The sequence below is a fragment of the Melitaea cinxia genome, chromosome 6 (genome assembly GCF_905220565.1).
Source record: "Melitaea cinxia chromosome 6, ilMelCinx1.1, whole genome shotgun sequence".
Lineage (NCBI taxonomy): Eukaryota > Metazoa > Arthropoda > Insecta > Lepidoptera > Nymphalidae > Melitaea > Melitaea cinxia.
In genome coordinates, this window is record NC_059399.1 from 16470337 (window position 1) to 16481403 (window position 11067).

At 33.5% G+C, this 11067-nt stretch overlaps 1 protein-coding gene across 1 annotated transcript; it reads left to right on the forward strand.

Annotated features, from left to right (window-relative positions):
• Positions 1–2122: 2122 nt before the first annotated feature.
• Positions 2123–3810, forward strand: LOC123654790. Its single transcript, XM_045590675.1, has 2 exons — positions 2123–3668; positions 3794–3810. The coding sequence occupies exons 1-2, from the start codon at positions 2123–2125 to the stop codon at positions 3808–3810; spliced, it is 1563 nt and encodes a 520-aa protein (XP_045446631.1).
• The last annotated feature ends 7257 nt before the right edge of the window (positions 3811–11067 follow it).

An 11067-nucleotide genomic window follows, 5' to 3' on the forward strand; every position in this document is an offset into this window, starting at 1 on the left:
CTGCTAAAGACGAACAACCACTAAAGCGATAGTACGAGGCAACGCGCAACTATATCTATCAGTTGTCAGTTGGTTGCCGCACTCATACTCATCTCTATTGTAAAATTTGTCAAAATTATCTAGTTTACTGTTTTGTTTAAAAAAAAAAATCTTTAAAATAGTTCAGTTTTCTGTTGAGTTCATGCTCAAATGTTATCCAGTATTCGCATTAAGTAGTTGTCTTCATTTTGGTGATTCGGAAAACTGTTATACACACACGAAGGGGAGTGTTGATTCTTTAATCGTGACTAATAAGGACTAAACTTTATTTATATTATTTAACTTACCGTTTGGCATTCGTTTTGGAGTGTTTGCAGTGAAGTGTTCTAAAATTGTTCGTCCTAAAGTCTTTAAAAGTGAATTTAGTGATATTAAGTTGGTTATTATCGATTCATCTAGAAGGTGTTCAGAAAAATTTCTTTTGAACTCAACCTGCATTAATAAAATTTATTAGATTCGATATTCTAGTGATAGATAATTTTGATGTCATTTTGATAAATCGCTTTGGCCCATTACTTACTACGCCTGCCTAGAGATATAAACTTCTCTGGGATCAAACCCCACGTTCGAGTAGTTTTTTTTTTTTTTTTTTCTTCTTTTTCTCGTCTTTTTATTATTATTATTTTTTTTTATTTTTAAATCTCCTTTTTGTTAGTTATATATAGGAATTTTTTTTTTTTTTTTTAATTTAATATACGTAAAATTTAAAATTTTATTATACATATAATTTTGTTGTTTTTTTTTTTTTCTTTAATTTTCTTACACTATCATTATAAATATATAAAGTATGAATAAATTCGGTTGTTGCACATCATCTGAAGCTGATCGTGTAGGCACTTTAGTTTGTAACCTTTGCCGAGTCTCATTTCACTACAAATGTATTTTTCCACATAAGGAAAACAAAAAGCTATCTTCGGATCTGGTGTCGAATTGGATTTGCCCCGATTGCTTACAAAAAAGTTGTGCTCGAAACAATCGCAATAAAGATAATACACCTGTCCGCTCAAATCATCGTGACCCAAAGGGAGTTGTAACCGAAGATATGTTAACCTTGCACCCCAATTCAAATCAGGATGTGGTCGATCAATCTCTGCCTGTAAATTTCCAGGATTTCATAAAATCTGAGTTCCATGATATGAAACAGGATCTCACCAGTATCTCGAAAGATATCACATCATTAAGGCAAGAACTACAGGACATAAGAATTGCTATGGGTTTTATTAACGATGAACACAATAAGATTAATGAAAAAATTGCGAAAATGGAATCAAAGTTTAAAGCTTTTGATGCCTTGGTGACAACTGTGGAGCACTTGAGGACGGTTAATGAGAAACTGGAGGCAGACTGTAACGCTAAAGACCAATGGGCAAGGCGGTCCAACATCGAAATCTGCGGAATTCCTGAAAAGAAAGGCGAGAACCTTCTCCGCATTACTGAGGAAATTGCAAAAAAAGCTGGATTTGATCTGAAAATGACAGAAATTGATTTTGTTACGCGAGTTTCCTCCACTAATAAAGTCAATAAACCTAAGCCTATAGTTGTCCGTTTGCAGTCTCGCTATAGAAAAGATGACTTTTTAGCCTGTCTGAGAAAATTAAAAGTTATTTGCCAGGACCTCGGCTTTGCTAAAAATGAGTCTCGGATTTATTTTAATGATCATTTGACAAAATTTAATAAAATGCTTTTACAACGTGCTAAAGTTTTGGCTAAGGAGCGCACTTATAAATATGTTTGGGTTAGAAACTGTACAATTATGGTCAGACAGAACGACACCAGTCCTGTTATTCACATTGCGAATGTTGATGATTTAAAAAAGATCAAATAGGCATCATTTACTCTCTATTTATAATTTTGTATTGTATGATTTATGTAAATTGTTGTATCTCATTTATGTATTTAATATGCTGTTATGTGTTTAGGGTTCGGCTATTTTTTCGGAGTGCTCATGTATTCAGGCTCTACTTGACATTCATAATTAGGATTTTATCTTTTACCGGGTTTGGGTGTGATAACGCTTCGGTTCTGGATGTAACGATTATAAAAAAAAAATGTATATTTAATTTTTATATTGTATGCAATTACTATGTTTGATCACAATAGTTTAAGTATTTACTACCAGAATGTTCGTGGTTTACGTACCAAAACTAACTTATTTTACAACAGTCTACTTCTCAATGACTTTGATATAATCTGTTTAAGCGAGACATGGTTGTTGGACTCCGTTTCTAGCTCTGAACTTTTTGATTATCGTTATACTGTATATAGGTGTGATCGTAGTTATGAGTCTCGTGGTGATAAGCTTGGTGGTGGTGTACTTATTGCTTTGCGTCGCGAGTTTCAGGTTGTTTCTTCGGAGAATATTACCTTCCATAAATTTTCAGCTGAAACTGTCACTGTTACTATTCACCTTAAACACTCTCGCCTTTTGAAGATTTACTGTTGCTATTTCCCACATTGCCCAGAACAAGAAGAATCTGAGGCTTATTTTTTTGACACAGTTTCTAATATGATTGTCGATAGACCTAATGATGTTTATTTGATTGTGGGTGATTTTAACATAAGTAATGGAATTTGGCTTCAAGTGCATAATTATTCAGAACTATGTGACTCTTTTCGGGGTTCTCTGGTGGGCACCCTGCACCACTTTCTTTGTTTTTCTGATTTGAAGCAGTATAATACTATAAAAAACTGTAATGAGCGTTTATTAGACCTGGTTCTATGTAGTACTGATTGTGTCGTTTCTAGGAGCTCTTATCCTTTACTCGATGAAGACAAGTATCATCCTGCTTTAGAAATTAGCCCACTACTGGTTAGACCTAATATTTTGCATTTACCTTCCCGTATTATTCGCCTTTATCACAGGGCTGACTCTGAGGCAATAATTAAGTCTCTTGGTGAAATCGATTGGATTAATCGCTTCCTTAACCTCGATATTGAAGCCGCCACTACTTCTTTTTATGATACTATCTTTAATATTATTGATAAACACATACCATCAAAGGTTGTGCATCAGTCACGTAAGTATCCTGTTTGGTATAATGGGCCTTTGATAAAGATAATTAAGGAAAAATTAAAATTTCACAGGAAATGGAAGACATATTGTAGGATTTCAGACTATGATACATTTGTGCTTTTACGGGAAAGGCAGAGAAAGGTTGAGGTCGACTGTTATAATGCTTACATTGATAATGCTGAGAGAGAAATTAATCGAAATAGTAAATATTTTTGGTCATATATAAAATCTAAGAGGGAGGGGTCTAATGATCTACCTAATCGTATGTTTTTTGGTGAGACTTCATCATCTGATGGCGAAGAGATTTGTGGCTTGTTTAATTCGTACTTTCAGTCTGCTTTTGAACCGGAGATGCGTGTGAATGGAGTCTTACCCGACAGTCAACCCTGTGTGGACTTATGTACAATCGAACTTACTACTTCTATAGTTGAGAAATATCTTAAAAATCTTAATGTTGACAAGGGAGTTGGACCGGATGCTTTACCCCCCCGTTTTCTTAAGCAATTTTGTGATGTGCTGGCATTACCTATATTTTTGTTGTTTCGCTTATCTCTGAACACCGGATGCTTACCAACTTTATGGAAAAAATCCTTTATAGCCCCTATATTGAAATCCGGTAATAAACATGATATACAGAATTATAGGCCTATTTCAAAACTTTGTTCCATTGCAAAGTTGTTTGAGAAAATCATTTACGATACTATGTTTCCAACTATACGTTCTTATCTGCTAAATCAACAGCATGGATTCATCAATAAACGTTCAACGGAAACCAATCTTTGTGAATTTATACATCGGGTTTCTAGTTCTATGGATCAGGGACATCAGGTTGACGTCGTATATACGGATTACTCTAAAGCCTTCGATAAGGTCTCACACAGTCTTCTTCTCCTTAAGCTAAAGCGTTTTGGAATACACGGTGATCTTCTTCGTTGGTTGGATTCATATCTTCGCAACCGAAGTCAGGCTGTATCTATTAAGGGTTACTTATCATCGTTTATACCTATTACATCAGGTGTGCCCCAGGGCTCTCACCTCGGTCCTCTACTTTTTAATATATTTATAAATGATATAAGCAATGTGTTTGTGTCCTCTGAATTCCTTTTGTACGCTGATGACACAAAAATATTTAAAACTATCAAATCATTAGCTGATTGTTATGATCTTCAAACCGATTTAAATAGTCTCAAAATATATTGTAATTCTAATTTGCTTCATCTGAATATTATGAAATGTAGTATAGTTTCTTTTTCACGTAAACTCAAACCTTTAATTTATAAATATACTCTTAACAATACTTTATTAACCCGGAAATCTGAGGTGAGAGACTTGGGCGTTACACTAGACTGTAAACTTACTTTTGGGAGCCATGTTAACAACATTTCAACAAAGGCCTATAGTTTGCTTGGATTCATTATGAGGGTTGGATCTGAGTTTAGGAGACCTTCCACGCTTATTCTTCTTTACAACTCCTACGTTCGCTCTGTACTTGAGTATGCCTCTACGGTCTGGAATCCACAGTATGACGTTTATAGGAATCGGATTGAGAAGATTCAGAATAAGTTTCTGAAGTATTTGTCGTATAAATTTACTGACTTACCAAACAAGCCATTGAGTCTGTCTAGTCGCCGTTCTGTTCGAGACCAAATATTTTTATTTAAAATTGTTAATAGTCACATAGACTCTTCATTTTTACTCAGCAATCTACTTCTGAACTGTCCACGGTCTGGTTCACGTCATCCGAGGTGTTTTCATACTCCAACCTGTCGTACATCCTATAACGCTAATTCTTTCTTGATCAGAGCTTGTCGTGAATACAATGAGCATTTTGAGAATTTTGACTTATTTCATTTATCTTTGCCTGAATATAGAAAGCAGTTGTCGAATTTCATTGAAACAATTTAATGTAGAATGAATTTTATATCGTTCATTTGAGCTTTTTTTTTTTGAGTTTTGATGTTGATTAATTTATTAAAGCTTATCATTACTTTGGAGTGCTTTTATGAAATAATAATTGGTGGAAACTTTGCTGGATTTTGTAAAATTAATTTGTGTTAATATTTTTTTTTATTATGTATATCTGTTTGTTTCCCAAATATTAAATAAATAAATAAATAAATAAGTATGTTTGTACAGTCGGAAGTCGTAACTAGACCCTCTTTTATAAGTTAAAACTAGTTGATGTATGATGCTTTTGTCATATCCAGAATTAAGTAGCAGTTTTAAGCAAGCCCAGCGGTGCGACTAGGGGCAAAACACATGAGTTCACGTCATTTTTGGCACGAACTTGTGGAGGCCTATGTCCAGCAGTGGACTGCTGATGTGTGTGTGTGTGTGTGTGTGTGTGTGTGTGTGTGTGTGTGTGTGTGTGTGTGTGTATGTGTAAAAAATCTTTCAAAATAGGTTTTTTAAAGAAATAGTATAAAGCCTTTGTTAATTTTTAACCGACTTCAAAAAAATGAGGATGGTACTCAATTCGACCGTATATATTTTTTTATGTATGTTCGGGGATAACTCCGTCGTTTATGAACCGATTTTGATCATTCTTTTTTTGTTGGAAAGGAGATATACCTAGTTTGGTACCGTGATAAGGAAACCAGGATCTGAGAGAAATCGAGGGAAACTTTTTACTGGGTGTACCGATTTTGATGATTTTTAATTTAATCGAAAGTCGATTACAACTTTAAGAGTAATTTGATAATGCGTATTTACTTGACTGTTTTTTCGTCTACCTACGTCGTATTACTTGTCGATATAATTGAAGTCCTTTTTTCTTCGTTTGGCTCACACAATTATAATGTTCTCACATCATTTAAAATTTATTTTTAATGATACTTTATTACATAACAATTATTTTCGTAACTAAAACATAGCATGAAGGTATATACATATATTCGTTAGAGCGATACATTAAAATTATATTTTAAGTTAGCAAAATACGAACCTGTCGTAACATCTGGTCTACGTACAAATACGCTGTTACACAAACATATAGATAAAACCTTTATTTGATTGGCAAGTGTAAACAGAATCGCTTTGGTAAGCTCGCTTTGTCATCTTGTAAAGGTTTTTATAAGTTTTCAACATACTGTTGATATATCAAAAAAATAATATTCGCAACCGCTTTGAGCTTGAACTTTTTATGACATTGCTACTAATTCTCTCATAAAAATAATTACAAAATTATAAGTTGCTAACATAGCCCTGTAAAATTAACCACAAAATGTTCTTTTTTTATATAACTAGGTCGGTAAATAAGCGTACGGCTCATCTGATGGTAAGCGATTACCGTAGCTTAAAAATCTGCAACTGTAGAAACATCGCAACCGTATTTCAGACCCTATCCCCTATTCCCCCCAGAAGCAGCTCTGGTTACCTTACTCACCAACAGGAACACAACATTGCTTGAAAAGTATTATTTAGCTGTAATCTTCTGTAAGGTCGAGGTACTACACCAGTCGGGATGTTCCATATTTTGAGCAGGAAATTTCCTGCTGTGCTAGGGCTACTGAAATGCCGGGGCGAGGTGACGAATGCTAGCGCGACCCCGTCTCGTCCCACCCAGGCGGACGACTGCTCACACGTGGTGGTTTTCTAGTCAGTAGGAGTCTGACATAATAGATTTTCCTAACGTTAAAAAAAAAGGGGGGGGGGGCTACTGAGATACGCCTCGGTTACAAAAACCATAAAATAATAAACACTTTCTTAGCTTAATTTAAATAATACAAACATTTTAAGTATAAAATGATTTATTATTATAATTATAAGCAATTTATTAAAAGGAACGATTAGGTTTTAATAAACCAAGCTATTTTGTAATATACATTTAGTGGAGCGTCACCCTTTGTTATGTTAATAATAATGAATGTGGTCAACATATCAGGCAGCTTATTTTGCTTCAGACCTAATTGTTACCAAGCTACATATAACAAATGCCAACATTATATAATAAATGTTTTAAGCTTAAAGCTGTTAAAATTAATGAATTTTAGTCATTTTCAGGAGTATATCAAATCCGTTATTATATTTTTAAAATAAAGCTAAAAGTTTGAAATTTTATAGCAAAGATATAGATATATGTGGTCAGTAAAAAATACAAATAAAATTTCATTCACTAATTTGCGCAAAATATTTTTATATATAAGTATTTTATTGAACATTAGCACAATTTACAATAATTATTTACAATATTATCAAAATTTTTAAAAAATTCCATTAAAAAGTAATACAAATTTTCAAAAAAAGAAATCTTACGTCAATTTTGTCACGAAAATAATTATATTGTTAAATAAATAATTGAAATTATTGTATATTATAATATTGAAATATGAATAGCAATATTATAAAAAATTATTTTTTTTCTTATCTTTCTCTTTTTCTGTCTTTGATTATAGAGAAACGAATTTTTTATACGACTAGGTCGGTGAACAAGCGTACGGCCCAACTAATAATTTGTTACCGCAGGTTATTGGCGGCTGCGACACGCCACCCTCCCCAGAAACTGTGACCACCTTACTCAGAATACAACACTACTTGATAGCATTACTAATTAGCTGTGCTCTTCTGTAATGTTGAAGTACTTCTTCAGACACGATGCTCCAGATTTCGAGCAGGATATATCCTGATGTCCCTAGCCTCAATAAGAAGAACATAATGTTATCTTATGTCATGTATTATTTGATGAAAATAAGAATAAAAGACAATAGAGAATACTTACAGTGAAATATAGTTTTTTTTATGAAATGAAATACAAATGTCTTTAGTGAGCGGGAATCCTACCCGCGACCGCCAGCGCAACAGCCAGTGCTATGACCGCTGCGCCAACGCATTGTTGATTGTAGATACATGATTTGACATTCAGCTTTATGAAAATTTGATAGTGTATTAAGTAGTAATAAGTAATTAAGGTAATTAAAAAGGGGTACAAAGTTTTTGCTTCACCTATTAATGTATAGGTAAATATAAATCTGACAGTTGGTTAAAAACGTTTCATAAATCTTGCATACCCAAATATACTACTTTATTCTTGAATTTTGCCACGGTCCAGTAAAATGTAACTCGAGTTAGTCTTTGAGAAATATTTTTCCTGTTTGTGAAAGTCCCACAACAATCTGTTAAGTGAACCAAGATACGGGACAAAATTTTAAGAAATTGGCTCACGAAATATTTTTCTCTTTCATACATACATATGTATGTAAAAACAGAAAAGCTTTCAAGATTAATATATTACACTGACAATTTGTTACGACTACATTTTTTTATATAATATTTACTTAGTGAGACTAACATGCCCAACAACTTTGAGAAAATTGGGAATGATTTTTTTTATCACAATGGCGGCAAACAAGCGTACGCCATATCTTCTATCATCATGGTTTAGTATGGATATCTACCACAATTAGGAGCATCAAAAGTTCATTTCCTTATTCACTATCAGAGACAGACAGAAGAATGGTAAAACTTAAACCATCGATTTATTTACAGTTGATAAAAATCTAAGTATCTAAAACGTAAATACACAATACAGAAACAAAGAAAGATGGCGTTTTTTTTATACGACCAGTGCGAAAAACAAGCGTTGATGACGCCTGGAACACTAGAAGTATCGCAAGCGCGTTGCCAACCCAACCCCTGACCAGGAGCTCTGGGTACTTTACTAACCACAGAAACCCAACACTAATTAAGAGCATTATTATTTAGCTTTGATCTTGTGTAAAATTGAGGACATCAAAATCGGTACTCCCAGTAAAAAATTATAAGACAATAAATTTATAAGATAATACACATAAAAAATACAGTCAATTTTTTTTATATATCGATTAAAAAATTGCACTTATATCAACAACTCGGGAACTTTTTGAATTGAAATGAAAATATCCTATCTAAAACTGTAATTAGGGTTACATTAGCCGTGGGAGATCTGTCGTGAGTTCTCTCGGAAGATTAATCACCTTTCCCTAAATATCGCCAGGAAGGTAGCCCAAAGCGTCCATTTAAAGTATCATTACGAAATGTATACATTATTTCTAACGGTACATATACGAGATTTAATGATTATTTGTTATTTTTTTTAATGTGTGTGTAACGTGAATAGTTCTAGGCGAATGGTAATTTATGTAATTGATTTTTGTTTTTCATATTTGACGATCAATTTATTAATTAACTGAGGTAGGGTACAGTAGGAAGTTTGATGCTCAAAATATAAAGTAGCTCAACATACGGGAAGTGCCCAACTAAGGGATACCTCGGCCTTACAGAAGATAACAAAGCACAGCTAAACAATATTGTTTTCAAGCAGTTTTGTGTTCCTGTTGGTAAGTATTGTGACCAGAGCTCCTGGGGGGAATTGGGTCGAAAACGCGTTTGTAATGCTTATGGTGTTGCAGGCGTCTATCAACTGAGCCGTACGCTTTTTTGCCGTCCTAGTTACATTAAAAAAATATTCAATAGAAGAAAAAAAAACGTTTTTTTGGTTAAATTTAGTAATGAATAACCAAACAATACTTATTTATTAGGTATTGTAGCACTGATTCCAATTCACGACATTTCACTGAACAAGTATTTCATAAAATCTCAGTCCTTTCCCAAATTTATTTATATTGAAATGTACATATTCTAAAATTTCTAAAATAAAAAAGTGTGTATACAATTTACAAACGGCAGAAATGAAACTTTTGAAAAGTCGTAGAAGTTGTAGACCGTTACAATTGGTTCTATCAACAATGATAACGGTCTCGTGGAAAAAGGTTCTAGAACAGTGATGTATTCTATCTCATTCTTTCCCATACATTATGTGTTTTTTACTTTATCGTGATGCATTTTGTTTCATGGAACTTCAAATCATAACGATTCTAAAGAAGTTTCAGGTCAAAGGTATTCTACTAATTGAATTCGATTGAATTCCTTCCTCGTGTTACCACAACTCACAGTAAATGAGCAGTAATCTTTGGGCAGTGGATTTGCTGATCATAAAAATATCTGTTATTATAAATCTATAATATAAAAATGAGTCGCTGAATGTGTTGCTAAGCGCAAAACTCGAGAACGGTTGGACCGATTTCGCTAATTCTTTTTTTAAAATATTCCTTGAAGTACGAGGATGGTTCTTACGGAGAGAAAAATTCTAAAAAAAAAAAAAAATTAAATTTCCTGAAAAAGTCTAAAAACAACACTTTTCTATACTCCCATACAAAAGATTTGTGATAATACTTAAAAGTCAATTTGAACTTTAATACCATACGATAAAGTTTGTGTTAGGCGATACGAAGTTCGCCGGGTCAGCTAGTACACGAATAAAACATTTAAAACTACGAGTGATATTGTAATTAAAAACAACTTTGGCAGTGACAATGTCTGTATCTTATAATTAGTCCTCATATTACCAGGAGTGTTTATAACGAAAAAGTAAGGAAACATATAAATACAATTAGCACTCAAATATAAGTCATTTAATGCACCTGATTTTGAGTAATTACTGCTGTCCCTAAATATTTGAAGCAAATGTAATGCCTCATATGTGTCATGTTTTACAGTCTCTCTCGACAAACATACCAAATATCCTTGCCAAATACGCCGCTATATGTATAGCTCGGCTAAGCCTAACTGACGGTTTTAGTCGAATGATGCAATGAAGTGGCACAAAAACAAAAAGAATACCCAATGAGTTTGGAAGAGAGTTCGTTCCATTTGTCGCCTCTAAGCATGTTGTGCTTAGCTGTAAACAAGTAATTCATTAGAAGATTACGAGTTCCCAAAAGAAAATTAGGGACACGTCTTACTCGCTCTTGTTCAGCTACAGAAAAGTATCGTAGTAGAATAACCAGCTCTCGTCTATGAGTTCTAGCCGTTCAGTGTTAAATTTAAATGAGCTCACTCTTTATTTAATTAATTGTTACTTTCATGTTTAAAGAAACTTATAGGTCTACTAGCTGACTCGGCAAACGTTGTCTTGCCGCTAAACGCTATTTAAAAATAGGGGTTGGTGGTAGAAAGGTGAAAATTTAAAGTTGTATATA